The 21448-nt window shown below is 35.5% G+C and overlaps 3 protein-coding genes across 4 annotated transcripts in view; all 3 read right to left on the bottom strand.

The window, feature by feature from the left end:
- Nucleotides 1-1895: 1895 nt before the first annotated feature.
- Nucleotides 1896-13586, bottom strand: tbc1d24 (TBC1 domain family, member 24). Of its 2 annotated transcripts, XM_065258838.2 has the most exons (8): nucleotides 12734-13586; nucleotides 8573-9630; nucleotides 6645-6656; nucleotides 6354-6512; nucleotides 6141-6204; nucleotides 5947-6042; nucleotides 5259-5490; nucleotides 1896-3769 (listed from the first exon to the last, which is right to left on the bottom strand). In XM_065258838.2, exons 2-8 carry the CDS (start codon nucleotides 9547-9549, stop codon nucleotides 3615-3617), a joined length of 1695 nt encoding a protein of 564 aa, XP_065114910.1. In that variant the 5' UTR covers nucleotides 9550-9630; nucleotides 12734-13586; the 3' UTR covers nucleotides 1896-3614. The 2 variants fall into 2 exon arrangements, with proteins under 2 accessions (XP_065114910.1, XP_065114911.1); XM_065258839.2 differs by lacking the exon at nucleotides 6645-6656 and having other exon boundaries at nucleotides 12734-13575.
- Nucleotides 13587-14844: 1258 nt separating this feature from the next.
- mss51 (MSS51 mitochondrial translational activator) lies at nucleotides 14845-17964 on the bottom strand. The gene is made up of 6 exons (XM_065258854.1): nucleotides 17801-17964; nucleotides 16514-16648; nucleotides 16202-16326; nucleotides 15556-16119; nucleotides 15374-15464; nucleotides 14845-15260 (listed from the first exon to the last, which is right to left on the bottom strand). The coding sequence occupies exons 1-6, from the start codon at nucleotides 17815-17817 to the stop codon at nucleotides 15062-15064; spliced, it is 1131 nt and encodes a 376-aa protein (XP_065114926.1). The 5' UTR covers nucleotides 17818-17964; the 3' UTR covers nucleotides 14845-15061.
- An 88-nt stretch (nucleotides 17965-18052) lies between these two features.
- The window catches only part of LOC135740466 (putative protein MSS51 homolog, mitochondrial), a 16291-nt gene continuing 12895 nt past the window's right edge, over nucleotides 18053-21448 (bottom strand). The window contains exons 6-7 of the mRNA XM_065258850.2: nucleotides 21383-21448; nucleotides 18053-21289 (exon numbers count right to left, since the gene is read on the bottom strand). The exon at nucleotides 21383-21448 is cut by the window's right edge and continues 28 nt beyond it. Of these exons, the coding sequence (XP_065114922.1) occupies nucleotides 21097-21289; nucleotides 21383-21448 (259 nt within the window). The 3' untranslated portion in view covers nucleotides 18053-21096. The remainder of the gene's footprint in view (nucleotides 21290-21382) is intronic.

Below are 21448 nucleotides of genomic sequence, written 5' to 3'. Positions count from 1 at the left end.
TACTGAGTGGGAACTTAATATGCAGTTTCCAAGATTTTTATAGGATTTTGATTTTTGCTTATAGAGTCCTCATGAGTAATTATAAGCAATCCCGTTAGAAATTATTTATTTTATAAATGTAAATCCATTATTTCGAAACCATATTTAAAGTCAGTTTGTAAAATGATTACAAAATGATTAGTATTATTAAACATATAAATGTTACTGTAATGTCACACACCGTGCATGTCTTTCCGAATTTTCTGTGTTAGATCTCTCTTGGTAAGTCAGCCTTTTTAAGGGCGTTTCATTTGCACATTGCTGGTGACACATTTGTGATAACATGTATGCATTATTATTCATTTAACGCATTTTACGCTTTATGACTTGATGCATATGATAACCCTGTGCCATTTAAAAAATAAAGCTCATTTGCAATAAAATAATGTTATGTCATCCATACAGTAGAGTGTGATGCAGTTATAAGGATTCCCGAGATGAAGGTCATTCACATTCAGCGCCGTGACGTCACACGCGGGGCACGCCCACCGCCTTCTGTCAGCAAGAAATCAGTCATGCACAAAACATGAATGAAAATGTGGATTTTCTAAGCAAAAAATGCTTATTTTATTACCTATGCTACAGTATGTTTTCATAACATTTTTTTTTACCTAATTCAATATAAAACCTTTAACAGAGAAACGGTTGCTTATTTTGTGTGAATTTCTGCTGGTGGCCAGATGTTGTTTGGGACACATAAGAGAAGATCAATCAGTCGATATAATTAGCCAAGCGGAGAATCTGCGACATAAAGTCAATAAAACACACAAATCATGAGAAGACAGAAGTGATAAATTAAATGAATTCAGGATTGGAGGATTGCAGTTGATCTTCATTATGCACATAGAGATCAAAATGGAGAAATGTTACTACACTAGTCAACATTTGAAGTGGATCAAAACCTTTTCTAAAAGTTTTCTTAAAACCAATATCCAATACCCGTTCTTGTTTTAGGACAAATTTGGTGAATGTTTTTGATCCACTTCAAATGTTGACTACTATATATTGACCACAGTTAGATTGTGTCTGTGTAGTAAACCCAGCAAACACAGAACGTTCCCCTAACATTAGTTTTTGGTTCTCATAATGTTATTTTTTTACGGTTTGTTTTTGGTTAGCCAGGAAAGTTTTCTTTACGGAAAAGTACGTTATTTTTAGATTAGTTTAACGTTCCCCTAACGTTATTCTAACGTTATAATAACGTAAGGAGAACGTTAGTTTTAGGTTAGTTTAAAGTTTTTCTAACGTTTTCCTAACGTTATTATAACGTTAGAAGAACGTTAGTTTTAGGTTAGTTTAACGTTTTTCTAACGTTTTCCTAATATTATTCTAACCTAAAACTAACGTTCTCCTAACGTTATCATAACGTTAGAATAATGTTAAACTAACCTAAAAATAACATTCTATTTCCGTAAAAAAAAACTTTCCTGGCTAACCAAAAACAAACCTAAAAAATAACGTTATGAGAACCACAAACTAACGTTAGGAAAACGTTTTGGGAACCAAAAATTGTTAGCTGGGAATGTACTGTACATCACATTGAATTTCTATATAAAAACACAAATTATATTTCAATTTGTTAAAGCATTATTGAAAGGCTAATGTTAAGAGATATAGTGAGCTCAATAAACAGTAAGTTTTCTCAATTAAAATGTCAGACATGCACCCACAAAACACATTTCCTAGTTAATTAACTGTTTAAGAGCTGAGCCAACTAGTCAAATATATTAATTGCAATTTCCATTAATAGAATAAATAAACTATTCTCATGTATGTGGAACACTGGTGTAGTTTCGATGTATATCAGCATATACAAACACAACAGAGTTGAACAAATTAAAACAGTAATGACAGTATTGTAATGACAAATCATTTTAATGACAGTAGACTTACTGGACTATCTAGTTTAGAGACAATGTGCTATATATGATCAAATACTCTATTTAACAAAACAGTAACATCTATAACTGCATTTTGACACTATATTTGAGGGATTATTACTCACATTAACTTCATTTTTAAAATCTTACATCACTGATATGCACACATCTCGCTGTTTCTGAACAAAACACAAACACACGTTTAATAACAAATCACAAGACGCACACACATAAAACACTCATCGATGATTAGGTTTGATATACTTCATCCATTAATTTAAATGTGCTATATAGAACCGGAGCTTAGATTACAATATCCCTACCGATATCAAACAAAATATTATTATTGAAACATTTACATATGTAAATCGAAATTATGTTCAGTAAGTGCAAAAGAAAAGGATTCGTTTTTAAATGTAATACTTCTCAGTATAACTCAGGAAGACAAATGATTAACAAAAACAAACTTAACAAAATAAAATATACTTCACATAATGATTAGACCTGTAAGATCTGACACTAACATTTAGCTGTAAATATCATGAACACATTTCTTGGTAGTTGACCGAAAAATGAAAATTCCATCATTTATTCGCCATCAAAGGTCTTTTTTTCTGCATTCGAGCTGCTTTTTTCACCCTTTTAAGCCCCTTCAGATGGTCATATCGTCCAGTTTCATTATGCATTGTTTATTTGTGGCTTTTAAAAGGCCTCGTCCCCTTTACTTTCACTGTATAGTGGTTTTGTGCTTCACATACGAAAGTGGTTCATATGGAATGATGTTTGAAAGGTTTGGAATGATATAAGAGTAAAAAAATGATAGAATTTTAGTTTACAAATGCTATATGAACCTGTGAAATGCCTTGTGTGCTTTTAATTTTACAATCAATAACCCAGAAACGACTGGAGGTCTATGAAGACCTGCATGTTTTCAGTCCTCTCGGTGCTGACACGTTTTTACAAGTTGGCACACAGATGTATACCAGAACACTGTGGATTACTTTTGTGTCTTAACATACAGCGGGTGAATCTAATGAAACAATTTTGTCACCTTAATAGTGCCGGAAAAAGATGGACAGAAATACATGACCTGGACATTTCTTCATAAAATTCCTCCAAGTACAGACACATGTAAAATAATCACTAGAGGACAGCGATGGCGGAGTACTGTGATAGTGTGTTTACTATGCTACTCGCCGATGACCGACTGTAATGTCCTAGATAGCAATACAGAATATAATACCTTCAAATAGAAACCTGGATTCACATCGATGAAGAGCCCTTTGTAAAGGACCCTAAGGACACCTCGTCTTTCTCCTCTGATATGTTAAATATTAAAGTCGTTCAGCTCTACTTCACTGTATTAACACAGATATTATTCTTCACAGGCATTTTATGATTCACAGAGAAATAGTATTGTTGGATATCATACTACTGTAAACTTCACCAGAGCATCTCAATTCTTCAATGGGTTAAATCAACAAAAGCCTTCTGCTGATATGCAAAACAACAAAATGATAAATGATACGCATTTTGTTTTGCATTTATAAATATACACATAAACAGGTATATTTTAGTGCACTGAGAAGCATTGAAACTTTAACCACCTATATAAAGGGACGTCTAACATAACATCTTACAGCGACCGCATCAGCGTTTTCTCCGTTCTCGATGTGCAGATGTGTTGAGCCGCTTTTACGTTGACATGGTGTCTTTGAAGCCCCACACCTCCAGCAGTGCAATCTGGAAGCTCTCCGCGCACAGAGGAGGGTTGTCAAACGTCAGGCAGCGTTCGGTTCGGCCGTGGTTCAGCTCAGAATCGATGTAGAGAGCGTTACCGTCCCCACCACCTTTACAAACAACAAATTTAAAGTGACTATTTTATATTTACCAAAGAAAGACTTAAATTTAGCATGTGATTTCTGCATGACAGCTAAAAAATGTATGCAGCAGCTATTTACACTAAGTGCAAATAGTGATAGGTGCTATTTACACAAAGTAAAAATATCAGCATTTTCTTGCTATTTAGAGTAGGTGAAAAAATTTTTTATTTAAAGGGACAATAAGTAGGATTTACCCCCATCTAGTGGTGAAATTGTATTTTGCATTCAAACGAATAGTGCTCTCTAGCGCCTCGCTTTTGCAACTACGGTAGTCGTTATGTAATCGCTGATCTCCTTGTCCGTTTCAGCTGGTTCATCTGTTCTGAATGAAAACGCGTTGTGGAAACGTGTTGGTAGGTTAGTGCTTTTTTGTAAATCTCTGCTATTATAGTTTTTCAATACGGCGGAATGACATGGAAGCCTCCTTGGACTTACGCATTCAATGTAAATAAAGAGAAGAAATTATAAGCTTACAAAGAGAGGTCAGATCACTGGCAGAGGTCATTTGACACCAACGAGGAAATATTTATGAATAAAGACATTGATTTTGACTAATAAAACACTTAAAACCCTACTTACTGTCCCTTTAATAAATAAAATGATCATATTTTCAATAAGTGTAAATTGTAATTAGATGCTATTTATAATGGCACCTCAGTATTTTTGTAGATTTACAAGATGCAATAATAACATGGAGTGTAAATAGGAAAAGGGACAGCAAGGGACGCCATTTACACTTCGAAAAATGTTATGGTAAATCACAAACTGGGCCAGTCCACCAAATCGGTGCCATTTCTGTCCTTAGGACATTATAGAAAAAATGTAAAATAAAAATGCATGAAATTTCTCTAAAATAAAATACCTTTTATTATTATATTATATTAAGCAAAGTGTCCTGCACATTCATCTAACTAGAAATTCAAACTATATAATTAATAAAAACTACCCAGAACACTGAAAAAAAATAGCATTTGATCTCTGTCCTCACTTTCTCTTTCTATGTTACGCTAAAGCATAAAATCTTTTAGATATCTTTTTTGCATTGTTGTGTGACTCCATATCTCATCTTTGCTTTAAATATTAAATAACAAATAACAAAAAATCATTTTTTTTATAAAATACACTACACATATTTGAAAAATGTGCAATATTTCATAAGACACATTTTCAACAGGAAGTACATCATCTGGATCTTCTAAAGGATCTTGTCATTTTCATTTTTGTATATTTTATGATGTTCAATCGACTGTCCTCTTATAACTTCTTAGGTTATTTAAAAAAAAGCTAAATCACTTGAAATTGCTCAGCACATATTTCATGCAGCTATATTTAATGTATTTGCTAAATCCATGTTTAGTCCTATTACTAAAATCCATGCATCTTCCACTCCGAAAACATGTTAAAAAAATAAAGTGTTACTTGATAATAGCCATTACTCATTACGCATCTGACTTACCAATAATAATTGAGTCAATATTTCCAGCCATAAACATGGAGGTGTTTCGTGAGTTCAGGTTGAAGTGACGTGCAGACAGGAATGGAGAGAGATGAGACGGGTCTGTCGCTGGTTTCTCTAGAGACAGTGGTGAACTGTTGCCAGCCTGATCCTCAGTCACGGGCTGAGTCGCGTTTGCCAGCTCCGGGTGTTTGATAATGACCCACTCGTAACGCTCCATTTCTGGCTTCATCTGAAACAAACCCACAATACTCATCTCATCAGGTTTCACACACAAACCATTCTGAAATAAAATCACTCATGCAAAAAACATGAAGCAGACGTTTCTGTGGTTTCTCTAGCGGTCAGACGTTGGGAAGTAAAACCTCTCAGAATTGATGGTGTTATGTAACTTAGTGGTTAAAGATCTGAGCTGGGGATCCAGTGACTCCAGGTTTATCTATCTATCTATCTATCTATCTATCTATCTATCTATCTATCTATCTATCTATCTATAGTGTATCTATCTATATGACCAAATAACTAAGAGAATGGCTTCACCTGGTGGTCCGCAAACATAATACAATAAATTCTCTTATCCAAACTCCACACTATAAAGTACCACAGTGCCCAGTCTATTCCAACATCCATCAATTCAATATACATTATATAAATAATAAGAAAAATGACAGGAATAAACACGACATACTTTGAAAACAAAACACTCTCCAGTGCCAAAGAAACTGAGTTTGTTCCCGCCCCTTTTCCGCTCCTCCCAATCAGTGGACAGGAAAGCCCCACACACCTGAAACAGGATTGGATGAGAGACAGATCAATTATAATCTAAGAGACTATTTACACGACACATTTCTAAGAGAGAGAGACAGACACAAAATGAAGTACCTCTCTTTCTGTAGTTTTGATGAGCATTAGTGTTGGCTCGTATCCCTCACAATGTGAATAAAACCTGAAAACATCATACAAAGAATTAAAAAAACATCAACATACATTCAGATATCAATAATACTGTATGCATGACTTATTACATTACATTAAGTGTGCATGTGTGTATCTGTGCGTGTGTTAATGTAAATGCACATGTGTGCTTATCTGCACCTGTTTAGACTGCAGCCGTGTGTTGAGGTTGTGAAAAGCAGCTGTGGTTGACACAACGCAAAACGCTCAGGAATCCATGACCAAATATCTCTGATATCTTTAGCACTGACGATCTCCGAGCTGAAATTATCTGCATTCACGGCTAAATGCACGTTTTGCCTGAACACAAACAGACAGCCCGAAAAATGAACAAATTGTGTTTATAACTGAATGACTGTGAGCAACCTGAAATTAAAAGGGAAAAACTGAGAAAAGAAATGTGTAAGAATGGTGACGAGGAAGAATACTCACCTTTTGACAGAGCTAAGGCACAAAGGGATGAGAGGAAAGGAGGAGAAATAAAACAATAAAAATAAAGTAATGACACACTGTAAACAAGAGGAAAAACAATTGTGAGTTTAAAATGAAAGAAAGATAAAGAAAGGAAAAAAATGTGCAAAAATGCCCAATTGAAAAAAGATTTAAAGGGATAGTCCACCCAAAAATTTAAATTCTGTCATCATTTACGCACCCTCATGTTGTTTCAAACCTGTATAACCTGTATAAAGCAGTTCAAGCACTTTTGGAGCACCACTGACTTTCTGTAGTAAGAAAAATAATACTATAAAAAGTGAATGGTGCTCCAGAATCCAGATCTGCATATCCTCCTTTGTGTTTAGTATCTATCTATCTATCTATCTATCTATCTATCTATCTATCTATCTATCTATCTATCTATCTATCTATCTATGGTGCCTGTATAAAGCAGTTCAAGTGCCACTAGGAAAGTGAATGGTGCCCCAGATTTGCTTTGTTACAAACATTCTTGAAAAATCCCTCTTTTTTGTTCAGTATCCATCTAATTATTTATCTATCTATCTGTCTGTCTATCTGTCTGTCTGTGGTGCCTGAATAAAGCAGTTCAAGCGCCACTAGGAAAGTGAATGGTGCCCCAGATATGCTTTGTTACAAACATTCTTTAAAATATCCTCCTTTTTGTTCAGTTTCCATCAATTTATTTATCTATCTATCTGTCTGTCTATCTATCTATCTATCTATCTATCTATCTATTTGTCTGTCTGTCTGTCTGTCTATGGTGCCTGAATAAAGCAGTTCAAGCGCCACTATGAAAGTGAATGGTGCCCCAGATCTGCTTTGTTACAAACATATTTTAAAATATCCTCCTTTTTTGTTCAGTATCCATTGATTATTTATCTATCTATCTGTCTGTCTGTCTGTCTGTCTGTCTGTTTGTCTGTCTGTCTATCTATTTGTCTGTCTGTCTGTCTGTCTGTCTATGGTGCCTGAATAAAGCAGTTCAAGCGCCACTAGGAAAGTGAATGGTGCCCCAGATCTGCTTTGTTACAAACATTCTTTAAAATATCCTCCTTTTTTTTCAGTATCCATCTATTTATTTATCTATATATCTGTCTGTCTGTCTATGGTGCCTGAATAAAGAAGTTCAAGCACCACTAGGAAAGTGAATGTTGCCCCAGATCGCCTTTTTTACAAACATTCTTTAAAATATCTTCCTTTGTGTTCAGTATCCATCTATTTATTTATCTATCTGTCTATCTATCTATTTGTCTATCTATCTGTCTGTCTGTCTGTCTATCTATGGTGCCTGTATAAAGCAGTTCAAGCAGTTTTAGGGTACCATTGACTTTTTTTAGTGGAAAAAATAATACTATGAAAGTGAATGGGGCCTCAGATTTGCTTTGTTACAAACATTCTTTAAAATATCCTCCTTTTTGTTCAGTATCCATTTATTTATTTATCTATGTGTTTATCTATGTGTTTATCTATGTGTTTATCTATGTGTCTCTATCTATCTATCTATCTATCTATCTATCTATCTATCTATCTATCTATCTATCTATCTATCTATCTATCTATCGTGCCTGTATAAAGCAGTTCAAGCAGTTTTGGGGCACCAACGCCTTTTTATAGTAGAAAAAAATAATACTATGAAAGTGAATGGTGCCCCAGATTTGCAAACATTCTTCAAAATATCTTCCAGAACAAAGAAATGTATACAGGTGTGAAACAACTCGAGGGCAAGTAAACAATGACAATTTTCATTTTTGGGTGGACTATCCCTTTAAGAAAAATACACTGCAAGATGCAAGAACACACACAATCCTAAATAATAATATTAGTTGATTTTCTCACTTTACTGAGGTTTCTGTATCTCATTTGTGTCCTATATTTCTGTTTATATGGATCACAGACTGATTTACCTCTTCTGTTTAACAGTGATCCCCTTCTGCTGCAGTGATTTCTCATTGGCCAGCTGTAACAGTGTGATTTCTTTTCGGCTGAACAGGCGGATGGAAAAAGCTTTGTCCATTAGTTTGTCTGGGGTCACGTATTTGCTGATGTTCTGCACAAACACCTGGATATCACCTCTGACCCCTGCTGAGTCCTGCTTGGTTAACGCCGAGCCAGAGGCCACGCATTGTTTGCGGTAGAACTTCAGTATCGCGAGCGCGACCCGGTAAAGAACTTTGTACCCCTCCACCAAAAAGACATCTAGCACTCGTGCAGCATAGTTAAAGGGAAGGTCGCCCAGAACCCATCGCTGCCAATCGGAGTACACCTCCATTACGTCGGTCGCCGTGGCGACGATCAGCTTGTGCGCAGTAGGGCAGTACTTATGCATGAGGTCGCCGAAGGTCATGCAAGCCGACTGATATGCAAGGAAAGTCTGATCCAGCAAACGCCGCCCAGGCTCGTTGCAGGCCAGCATGCGACTGATGCTCTCAAAGCACTGTGCTTCGTCTGCGCACCAATGCAGCAGCAATGCAGTCATCACCGGCAACGACGGGCAGTACGAGATATCCGGGAACTGCCCTGCTACGCAGGAAATGACGGCGTGCGCCGAGCCAACAGATTCATCTTTTAGACAATAACGCGGCACAGCTGTCCCATCCACGAACTCCGGCAAAAGGTAAGTGGACGGATTCCGCTTGCTTTTGGAATTCCCCACGATGTCCCTGTAGACCGCAGCGTCGGGGGTGACGGTACGGCACGGGAGGGCTTTGAGGAGCTGTTGGTACATAGCAGCACGCTGGGCGTGACTCTTCGCCCAGTACCCCGAGCGGGCGTGCTGTTTCAGCTCTTTCAAGTCTTTATAATCGGTCTTACCGGGAGTTGCATCACGAGACCCGTCACCCAACTGAGACCAGTCCACGAACACGCCGCAGTCCGCTGCCATGACCTCTGACCTCACGTGCACTGGCCAATCACAAAGGCAGATGTAAAGATAGAATAAAACTATCTGCCCATACTGCTCCAACTGTTGAAAAAATAAATAAAGATTTAAAGGAGTGCTACGTATGAACAGATAATGTCAACACTTTAGGTTATAAAACATTAGGTTACAGGTCAGTTATCCATCATTTATACTGTACAGTACCATATCAAAATCAAGACTGAAGATTTTTATGTGAGAACAATGTATCAAGATTATAATGCTTATAAATTATATGAAAAATGTCTAATATCATTTATTGTATGTACAGTATAGATATGCATAACGATTAATCGTGATTAATCTATAGCAGAATAAAAGAATATTTTTTACATCTTATATTTGTATGTGTGTGTGTGTGTGTGTGTGTGTGTGTGTGTGTGTGTGTGTGTGTGTGTGTGTGTGTGTGTGTGTGTGTGTGTATAGATAAATGCACACACATGCATATATATATTTAAGAAATGTTTACATGGGTACATTTGTATATTTATGTATAATTTATATATTGTATATACATTTTTAATATACACTTTTTTATTTCTTAAAATTATACATGCATATGTGCATATTTATATATACATAATTACACAGTTCAAACACACATATATGATGTAAGCAAAAACTTTTATTCTGCTATAGATTAATTGCAATTAATCGTTATGCATCCCCAGTCCAGTATTCTATAATTTAGCTATTTTCTAAAATGTTTCCTTTTATTATATACAGTTTTTATGTACTCTTTGTTAAAAAAAAAAAAAGAAAAACTTTCTGAACAATAAGTGTGAAAATTTTACAATTTCAAAAATAAAAATGCACAGATATCAATTTGAATTGAAGTTAAATTAAATGTAAGATTTTATATTTTTAATGGGCAGTGTCTATTGTACTGTCTTATGGGGCGAACACACCAAAAGTGAATTTGCATGAGTAGAATACAGAAAAAAAGTAAATGCAAAGACGCGAACAGACGCGAACTGGTGCGGGGCGAGGCGAATGATGCGAAAGGTGAACTCAAGCTAAAATTTGCAAGACATGAAGTTAAATCTAGAGCGAGGAATGCAATGCTTCACGTTTGGTGGGTACGCAGCATTATATAAAGCATATACTGTACATACATATTAATGACATATGAATTAACTATTATAAAACATTTACTCACACATAAACAACAAAAATTTCATTCGAAACTAACACTTTGTTAATCGGCCAAATGGACACCGATGACAACTTTTAAAATTCAAAACAAGCACTTAAGATGTATAATATACATACATTATACATCTAAAGCAAACAGGTCTTATCGCTTCCACTTGTTGAGAAAATGTTAACAGCAGTATTAATTAACTGCAATATTTATACACTTTAAAGTATTATTCACTTAACCTGGCTAGTTGTTTTTATTTGTTGCATTTATTCTGTCCAAATGTCAGTAAAAGAAGAAAAAAATGTAAAATATTAATCTGTATATGTGATAAACATCCGTTCGACAGAAATCACTCCATCTGTTTACTTTTTAAAGCTGCAGTGACTCTGTGTGTTTGTGTCAAACTTACATTACTTCAACTGAATTTTCAATTACATTCATTACATTTTGATAGACAATTAAAGAAAAATCTCTTTCTTCTCTTTTTATTTATATCTCTGTATCTCTCTGCCTTGTTTGCCATTTTATTATTGCATTGTCAAGTTTGTATGAGACAAGAGCTTTCATAGGTTGAACCCTCAATGTCAACAGTACATGAATCTATATCAACACAAAACACTAAACTGGATTTGCTGTTGGTAAATGACATTAGAAGTCATTGGCTATAATCCATTTACATAAGGACAGGTGGACAACGTGCACTATAGTATTTGACAAGGTAGTATTTCTATGAATGGGGGAAAGTGCGATGCTGATTCCTAACGCTCATGTGAAGAAAGTCCCGCCTTCCAGTAAAAACAGCCAATAATCAATACTTAAAAATGTAGGATTTTTAAAATAAGGGGTTATATTCAGACTGTTGTGAAGAATTTGCCAACGCTTGCAAATTAAACGTAAAGTCTCCATGAAACAAAAATTGAAGTTTTTTTGGGTTTAGTCCCGCCCCAACTTCCTGTTTCAGTGGAAATTACGTCCAAGCATCAAGCAAAGCCGTGCATTTCAAGCCACTTTAATGCATAATTAAGCAAAAACATTTTCGTAGAGTCGATGCAAGGTTTAATGGTCGGTTAGAAATATGTTGTTTATTAGCCCTTTTCACACAAAGTTGGCGGAAAATACACAGAAAATGCATCCGGGACTGATGATTTTTGGTTCATTTTCTTCCAAGTAAACAGGATTTGGCTACTTACAGGGACTTTGGTCAAACTTCAACAGTTTGCTTAGTGGTTTAAATACAGGTAACTCAAAAGTTATGGGATCAAATCCTGCAAGGGTTAATTAGTGAAATATCACATTGAACGTTTGAGTTAAATACTTCAATATTTACAACATTGGCTAATAAAACAGTTTAGTGATGATGATTCTGAGGATGAAATTATGGTTGCCATGGTATACATAAGTGCAGGAAACGTTCAGAAGTCTGTCAGCCAATCACCGAGCGAGAGACATACGTAAGCAGGGTGGGCAAACCGTATCACGCGCGCGCCGCCGAGCCCACCTGCCTAGTGCACTCTCACCGTTATAATAATGCAACGCACACGTTTTTTCTAATGCTGTTTAACGTTACATAAAAAACACTAACGACTAACTTACACAAATGTCACATTCATCAACTTTCACTGCCATACAGCGACATTAGACCAGCATTAGACTAATGGCACTTTCGATTCCTTGTGAAATCAGATCTGTGACACGTGACGCGTTAGATACTAGCACCCTAGCATGGAAACCCCACCAATGCATGCAGGGACAACAGCTCGTGTTGTTTAGATGCATGGGATTTGTCTTTAATGCATCGAATGCCAAAGCACACAAAACGGGGACGCTTCCGACTAAGCTAATGTGAATAGCGCGTGCAGCTAATGTCACAGACACGCAATGTATTGAAATGTCAAGTCATTTAAAAGTATATAATGCCCCGCGTTAAGTGCATAGATCAAAAATAAATCACTGGAATTCAGAAAATGCCATTTTAGGCGTAAACATTTGAATGAAACGTCTTACCTGATTCGTTTGCGCTTGTCAGGCAGCGGGCATATTTGTGATTGTGCGCGCATGCGCGGTTAGCTCTGCCGTCACGGCGCACCCACTCATCTCTGACATATCGAAACAGCATGATAAACAATTTTATGAATCAGTTTTATTATATTTTAACGTAAGCGAATTTCTTTGTAAATAGGCAATTAGTACATGCCAAATGTCGTTTATTAATATCTTTTATTAGTGTTTCCCAATGTTTGCATATCAACAATCTCTTGCTTCTTTAATTTGAATTATCAGAGGAAAGAAATGAAAGGCGAGGCTGTCCGGTATCACCTGACCTGTTTACAGTTAAATGGCTATCTGCAGAGGGTCAGGCTACTCTGAGACAACGCCCAACCTTGTGCACAGACTCATGACAGTGGTTAAGATAAGTGCTAACTCAATCAACGCCACAGTCCTGCACACATACAGTTTTTGCCTAAATGTTTGTAGTCTCTTGTAGCTTTTGTGCTTTTCTTCTTAAAATATCCCTCTTAACAATCAAACCATTCTCTGAACCCACTGGAGTCCAGCATCTTGGGCCATCCTGATGGGCAGTTCATTGCAGGCCATAATAAATTAGATTTTAATTTTCTGCCTGTAACATCTTGTGATCCATGACAATAAGTACAAAATGATTGCAATAATTGAAAATATAACCATTTGGAAAAAGCTGAGGACATTAGATACCAAATGTACACTGCAAAAAATAATTTTCAAGAAAATTTTTTTTAGTATTTTTGTCTTGTTTTCAGTAAAAATATCTAAAAATTCTTAAATTAAGATGCTTTTTCTTGATGAGCAAAACAACCCAAGAAAATCCATCTAGTTTTTAGACCAAAAATATCAAATTTAAGTCATTTTGTGCAAAAAAACAAGCAAAAAAAATCTGCCAATGGGGTAAGCAAATTTTTCGTGAATTTAGAGTTTAAGAAAAATGTTTAGATTTTATTGCTTATATTGGCAGATTTTTTGCTTGTTTTATGGACAAAATCACTTAAATTTTTATATTTTTGGTCTAAAAACTAGACTTATTTTCTTGGGTTGTTTTGCTCATCAAGAAAAAGCATCTTAATTTAAGAATTTTTAGATATTTTTACTGAAAACAAGACAAAAATACTAATATTTTTTTCTTTAAATTAATTTTTTGCACTTCTACCATCTCCCATACACTGCAAAAAAAATACTTTCTTACTTAGTATTTTTGTCTTGTTTTCAGTACAAATATCTAAAAATTCTTACATCAAGATGCCCTTTCTTGGTGAGCAAAATGACCCAAACAAAGTTTTAGACAAAAAAATATTGAATATAAGTGATTTTGTGCCTAAAACAAGGAAAAAAACCCTTAAAACACTAAAATCAAGGAAAATTCAAGAAAAAGTTTCTTACCCCATTGGCCGATTTTTTTGCTTGTTTTAAGCACAAATTCACTTCAATTGTATATTCGTGTCTAAAAGCTTATTTATTTTCTTAGGTGATTTTGCTCATCAAGAAAATTCATCTTAATTTAAGTATTTTTAGATATTTTTACTGAAAACAAGTCAAAAAAAAAAACTAAGCAAGAAAGTCATTTTTTGCGGTAGCAAGCTGTCATTCAATAGATCTAAAGATCACAAAAAATCTAAAAACATTTGACTGATTTGAACATAGTTGTGACACTCAGTCAAGATGTTCAAAACTTTTGGATTTCATCCAGTGAGAAATAATTCATACTACAGATGAATTAAAAATTCTGTTAAAAATTCAGACACCACGTCTCAATGTGGCACACATGCTGTGACTTGAAAGCAGTGGGGATTTTTTGTGTTAAAAATGCATCAATGTTCTACTTTCATCTGATGCAAATGTTATTTTAATTCATTGCTGAATCTCTCTCTTCTTTATTATGTTAATCAGGTCTAAGTTAGCAGTTACACTCCGGTGTTTTAGTTGGAAATAATAAGCCATATTGTGAATACTGTCTCTGCTAAAGTATGTAATAAGTGTCTATTGTAGCATCTTTTGCATGAGTTTGCATCTTTTGAACACCTTTTTTCTAATGACCTCATCACATTTGCATGATTTTACATAAATGATACACTAAAGCATTGATGTATAGTTATCCCGAGGGAACACGCATACTGATATAATGTGTACCTTTAATGCATTGTAAGTCATTTTGAATAAATGTGTCTGGCAAAGTCATCCAGTAAATATTAGTCTACAAAAAGGCAGATGAAGAAAATCAAAAATATATTTAAATAAAAAATGCACTCTTCCCATATTTGCTTGGAGATAATGTTTGTGTAAAACATCGGGGTTCCTATCGGATCACTTCTGTTCCTCTTCATCTTGTATCTCCAGCACGCCGTGGAAGGAGATGTAGTAAGCGTTGGCATAACTGAGCGGTTTGTTTGGACTTTTGGGCTGTTGATCAGGTTTTAAAGAGGTGAAGGGGTTCGAACCCGTGTCCTTAACATGCATCTCCAACTCCAAAAAAATTGGCAGATAAGACTGTCGCTCCGCATCACTGAAAAGACAGATATATAAAGACATAACAAATTTTTAATCTGCTGTTTTGTAATTTAAAGTTAGTAAACTGCAATAGTTCTCAGTTAATCTGTGTGCGAATGTGTAACATACTCGATCATGGTGAACAATGTTGGGATGTTGTAATCTCGTAGCAGCAGAAGTGTCGGCAACCAATCCTCACTCACTTTTTGCCCCTGAAACCCTGTAAATAAAGTCAAACAAAATCAAAATAATCTGATATAATGTAGAAGTTACATATGTTCGGCTTTAAACGTTGTGTTGTTTGTTTGTACCTGGGTGAAATCCAACCACTAGATCTGGTCTAGCAGCTTCACCTTTCTCAACAACCTCCTCCCAAAACTGGTGATAAAGGCCTTTGTATGTACTGATGTAAACTCTCCCCCGGGGTCCGAAAGCTCTCAGTGGGGGTCTCATGATGGGCCCCTGCACCAGCTCTGGCCCCACCATCACCACCTCCAGTCCCTTATGCCCCGGGAACATACGGCTGAGCTCATCCATATCTGTGGTTCTGGCTCCCAGGGTCTCGCTCTCATCGGCTCCCACCACGTGAACCGTCAGAGGACCAGAGTACGGATCCAAGTGAAACATCTTCAGTCCTATACCGATCGTAAGCGGTCGAGAGAGAAACTCGCTGCACACCCGCCACACAGATTCGTGAAGCTCCGCCTCCTCCGGTCGTGGTCGGCAGGCATTGGTCCAGAGGTCTGTCATGTTTTTACCAGACAGGATGGGCTCCAGACGCGATTTCAAATCTCCTTGCATAGAGAGCCAATCATCCCAACATCTTATGTCTTTAGCGGGGCGAGACCACACCTCCGTAGAGAAAGGAAGGTCTCCTATTGGATATGACATATTTTTAAGACACAGCACCCCTAAATTCAATAAGTCTTAACAGGTGAGGTAGTAAAGTGAGGTCACCTTTATAAATGAGCCACTCAACGTGTCTGTCTACTGCAGCCATACGCAGTTTGCTACAGTACAGTTTATGTTGAGTCCAGTCTTTCTTCTGACACTCTTTACTGCAATAATACACATTAAGACAGCTGGGAAAGAGAGAGACAGATACATGAAATAACTTTGGTGAAAAATCATCTGATAAGTATTATAAAGTGACACACTTTTCAATTTAAAAGAATCATTTTTTTTCCTTGCAGAAATCTATTATATAAAGGCAAGTGAAAGATAAATCAAACCATTTAAACACATTGACTTCATCGTGACCTCTCTTACCGAGCGCATCGCTTCAGTGTGCCCGTGATCTGTGATGGTAGATTTTCACAATGTGCACAAATCTTATACGACTCCTCCATTTTTTCAAACATCTCCTTTAGAGATCGGAATGTAAGAGGTTGTTTGTCTGAAACACTACATCAAGAGAGAGAATGAGATTAAAGCAGTTGAAGCATTAAAGAAATTATTTTCCTTTATTTATCTATAGACAATTTCAAGAGCCATAAACAAAAAGCTTTCACGGACAAAATGCATCTTCCCGTAGACTTCCACATAGAATCAATAGCAACAGAGTCATTTTACAGTAGTTTATTTTTAATAACAAGCACAACAAGTAAATCATTTTCATATCTGCAGTACAAAGAAATGTATACTATAATTTTAAGTTTGGAACCACTTGAAAATAATGACAAAACTGGTAAACTTCTCTCTTTAGTAATAAAGAATAGAGATTCACACATATTAAAGGGGTCATAACAAGAAAATCTGACTTTCTCCATGTTTAAGTGCTATAATTCGGTACCCAGTGCTTCTATCATCATAGAAAATGTGAAAAAGATCAACCGAGTAACTTAGTTTACAAAACTAATCTCTGAAAGCATGCAAAAATTGTTTGGCTCCCCTTGTGATGTCAGAAAGGGATAATATTGCCCCTTAGTCTGCACTATCCAATCATGGCATTGCCATTTAGTGCAGAGATCAGCTCATTTGCATTTAAAAGGACATGCCTAAAACATCACATTTTTGCTCACACCTACAAAGTGTCAATTTTAACATCTTATAATAAATGATCTATATGTTATTTTCAGATAGAACCTTATATTCATACTCTGGGGAAACCAAAGATTTATTTGACATCTTAAAAAGTTTTGTGAAATGTCCCCTTTAAGATGATTGATTTTGCATGATTCATCCAGTAATATAATCTGTCTTGTATTTGATGTTCAGAGTAATTCTGTATGTGAATGAGGACTGAATGAATGAACAGAGACTCAACAGACCGCAGTGACAGCTGCTGGGTTATTTTTATCATCTGTCCTCTCAAACACATTCAGCAGTGTCACATTTACGAGTTTATAAACTATAACAATCACTGAAACACATTTGAATCGCCCATCTTAAATAAAAATAAATGAAAAACTTATACAGTTAAACTTTATACAAATGTCATACAACCAAACATATTTAAAAAGTGGATAACGTGAGATCTGATCCAGTAAAATCTATATCTGATACAGTGTAATCTTAATATCTAAAACCCGTGGTCATGCATTTCTGTTCTCTTACCTGTTCGTTTCTGCCATTATTTTTTGTTGACTGTAAACAGATCTGAGCTCGTAAATGAAGTTTTGTCCGTCTGTATGTTTCGGGTGAGAGACTCTCGGGTGTTTTATAGGCGCGCGCAGCTGTGCGGGTGTTTTCTCGAGGCTTCCCTGAACCTTCCGGAGAATCTCAATAAGAAAACATTAACAGATTGACAAGTTTTCATTTAGGACAGAAAAAACACGCATATTGACGTCGCCTTTTTTTCCAAAAATGTTTTTATTACAATTTAAAATCTGCACTTGAGTTTTAATAAATTAACCATGGTTTAACTACAGTTAAAAAAAATCCCGTGGTAAGTGTAGCCTAGTAAAATCATGGTTTTATTACTAATAGTAGCCTATCAATACACCAAAAAAACATGGTTAGGCCTACTACACTTTTACCACAAAAAACATGGTTAATTTTCATAAGGTACATTCAATGTAGCTATTAAACTTAATTATCTACATCACCTAATTATTATTAATTTAATAATTATATAATTTGTCAATGTTTAGGCCTATTTATTAATAACGTCTTTTATATTATTAAATGAAGATAATACACAAACATTCTGACTAAAAATGGAAAAGAAAATGACTTTGATCAGGAAAACATAGATAAATATTTAATTATTTCATTCATGAGTAAAACCTAACGACAATTTCACCACAAGGTGGCGATGTTTGATAACTCATTTTAGATAAAAAAAAATTAAACGTATATATTATTAATTCAAATGTATTAGCTTTAAAATATTGTATTAATATATTTTTTTATACATCAAATAATATTTTATTATTTTAATTTTAGAAAAAGAACAGAAAAAGATCTGCACACTGTAAAAAGTCCCTTTATTTAAGTAGTTAAAACTGCAACGTTTCGGTCAAAGACCTTCGTCAGTTCTCTCTTCATTATTTTAATTTTAACCAGATAAAAATTTAAAGAGGTCATTTCATGAGAATTTTTTTTAAGATGTAAAATAAGTCTTTGGTCTTAACCCTTATCTCAAAATACCAAATGGATAATTTATTATAAGATGTTAAAATTGCCACTTTATATGTGCAAGCAAAAATGTGCAGTTTTTGGGTGTTTCCTTTGAAATGCAAATGAGCTGATGAAATGCAAACAATGATGATGGCAGTGGCGGCGTTTCACGAAAACCTAGGGTATGGCAAAAAATCTTCGTACAAGAAGGCCATTCTCAAATAACGAATCTATGAAACCACATAATATGTGTACTACATACTCCACCAACCTGTACAAAATCATACTACGATTGCTCTAATGTAACTTTACACTTACTGAAAACAATACGGAAGCAATACAAATGAAAAACAAAAATAGAAATCATGGTTGTTTAAAATGCTTTTCAAATGTTGTAATTCTTAACTAAGTGCAACTCAGCAACAGATACACTAAAACAAGATAATATCAAAACATACTGTAACATCCCTTCACAATCTTGTCATGACAACCACCAATAAACACTTAATAAACACACAATAAAGACTTTAAATGATGTGACAGAGCACACGTAGTTAACCGACTAAAACACTAAATAAAACTCTCAGTAAAACAGGGCTAAATGTAAAAACAAGTCTTACCTTTGTCGTCGTGCAGTTTTTATTCCACAAGTGACCATATTCAAAAATGCGCGCAAATAATTAATACAATTCACTTCGACTGCGCTACACTTTCCCAGTGGAACAGAACATGTTTATTTATTCATAGAGAACAAATCATATTACTTCTGAAATAATGTATGCAATAGGCATAGCGCGAGTGTGGGAATGACCCGTGAGTCTGTTTGAATGTTAAAACAAAAAGATTTTACTTGCGAAAATAAAGATTATAACAGCAGTGGTTATCATGAGACGTCCTGCAGAGACTTCAAGCTTCGCTGCAAGAACGAGAGGCTGATGACATCAAAGTACCGCGAGGGTGAGGCGAGGAATCATCGGAAGAGTTTGCTTTCAAACCGCTCTCGCGGCATGTTAATGTCATCCGCATGTCGGTTCCTGTATTATAGCATGAAGTCGAGCAAACGTGTAAATTATCCATTTTAGTGATGTACCAATGTTCAGAAATGTTCTACTGAAAATTTTTAAAATAATCTTTAATGAGCATCATTATTGCCTGTTGATTTCTGGTGTTTTGTCTGAATGCAACTGCCATACCCTGCCATACGCAAACGCCGCCCCTGGATGATGGTGGCTTGTTGAAATAGAAACTCAATTGTGCTTTTTTGCTGAAAAAAAAGTTTTTCTCTTCTTATCCGCACTACATAGCAGTGCCGCGGTTGGATAATGCAAATTAAGGTGCGGGATTATTGTAATTAGACTTGCTACCTACATCACAAAACAGCAAAATCTGAATTACCTATTTCAGTCGGATTATCATGATATGACCCCTTTAAATTTTTTCCTATAAAAAACAAAATGACTTTTTATGACTCATCCTGCACTGATCTGTCCAGTCAAATGCTCCCAAAAATATTGTGCCCTCCGTAAGCGGGTCAGATATGGACATTTTCTAGGTTAGTTTAAACCAACACTTGTGTTTGTCCATATTTTATCCAACCATGGCTTGAAACAACCAAGCAGTAACCATAAGTTATAAACTAGCAAGGGTGCACTTGATCACCTGCAATGACCATTGCTCAAAAATGCTCCCTTTATGTCCACAATCTAACCTCAATGTGACTATTTGCAGAGACACAACAGATTATGACAGTATATGTAGCTATAGATCATGATGACCAAGAGAAAAACAAAAGCTCAGAGCGGATTTTTGGATTTAAGCAGTGCCAACTGAAGCCTACAAGTTTCAACTGGAAACATGAATACACTGCAGTAAAATAAGGCTTTTACATCCATATGAATTACAGGACTAACTGATGGTTTAAGTCTTATTAACTAATTGATTATCTAAACAGTACAGCCTTTGCAGTGACAACCCCAAAACTTTGAAATAATTTCCTTTGTATATTAGGCCGGCACAAACACTTTCTGTTTTCAATCTCATTTAAAAACATATTTGTACAGCATGGCATATAATTCAGATGGTCTATTATTTATAATTACTGTATTTTGATTTGTTATATGCTCTTTGAAATTTTACTCTGTATGTATAGCACTTTGGTAAACACTTGTTGTTTTTTAAAAATTGCTTTATAAATAAACTTTTGACTTACAGAGAAAGTAAGAGTCTATATTCAGATAAAAATGATTCAGATTCATATGAAGGTTCCCGTGGCTTTAGGTAAGATAGTAAAATTAATCTTCCTCCTGTTGTGTCTCCAGCAGACCATGAAAATAAATATAGAAAGCATTGCAGTAACTGGCTTGTTTGTTCGGGCTGGACTGGACCTGCTCGGGTTTCTGGGAGCTGAAGGGATTCGGGCCGGTATCTTTAATATTCATTTCTAACTCGATCAGAATCTGAAGAGAATACTGAAGCTCTTCATTACTGCAGGAGAAGAAGACAGAGAGACAAAGGTGTTCATTGTTTTACACTAAATATTTAAATGTAATGCTTTTGTAATATGATTGTAATACCTACTTGTACATGGTGAACATGGAGGGGATGTTGTAATCTCTCAGTAAGAGTAATGTGGGCAACCAGCCT

The sequence above is a fragment of the Paramisgurnus dabryanus genome, chromosome 22, assembly GCF_030506205.2.
Source record: "Paramisgurnus dabryanus chromosome 22, PD_genome_1.1, whole genome shotgun sequence".
Taxonomy (NCBI): domain Eukaryota; kingdom Metazoa; phylum Chordata; class Actinopteri; order Cypriniformes; family Cobitidae; genus Paramisgurnus; species Paramisgurnus dabryanus.
This window is presented reverse-complemented; position numbering and strand designations above follow the sequence as displayed.

What these genes read in the sequence shown, in the direction of transcription:
- tbc1d24 (XM_065258838.2), bottom strand. Translation starts at nt 9,549, where the DNA reads ATGGCAGCGGACTGCGGCGTGTTCGTGGACTGGTCTCAGTTGGGTGAC. An exon ending in CACGGCTGCAGTCTAAACAG is followed by an intron (nt 6,205 to 6,353) that starts GTGCAGATAAGC and finishes TGATGTTTTCAG; the next exon opens with GTTTTATTCACATTGTGAGG. An exon ending in GAGAGTGTTTTGTTTTCAAA is followed by an intron (nt 5,491 to 5,946) that starts GTATGTCGTGTT and finishes GGTTTGTTTCAG; the next exon opens with ATGAAGCCAGAAATGGAGCG.
- mss51 (XM_065258854.1), bottom strand. An exon ending in TGAGTGGCTCATTTATAAAG is followed by an intron (nt 16,120 to 16,201) that starts GTGACCTCACTT and finishes CATATCCAATAG; the next exon opens with GAGACCTTCCTTTCTCTACG. An exon ending in AGTGGTTGGATTTCACCCAG is followed by an intron (nt 15,465 to 15,555) that starts GTACAAACAAAC and finishes CTTTATTTACAG; the next exon opens with GGTTTCAGGGGCAAAAAGTG.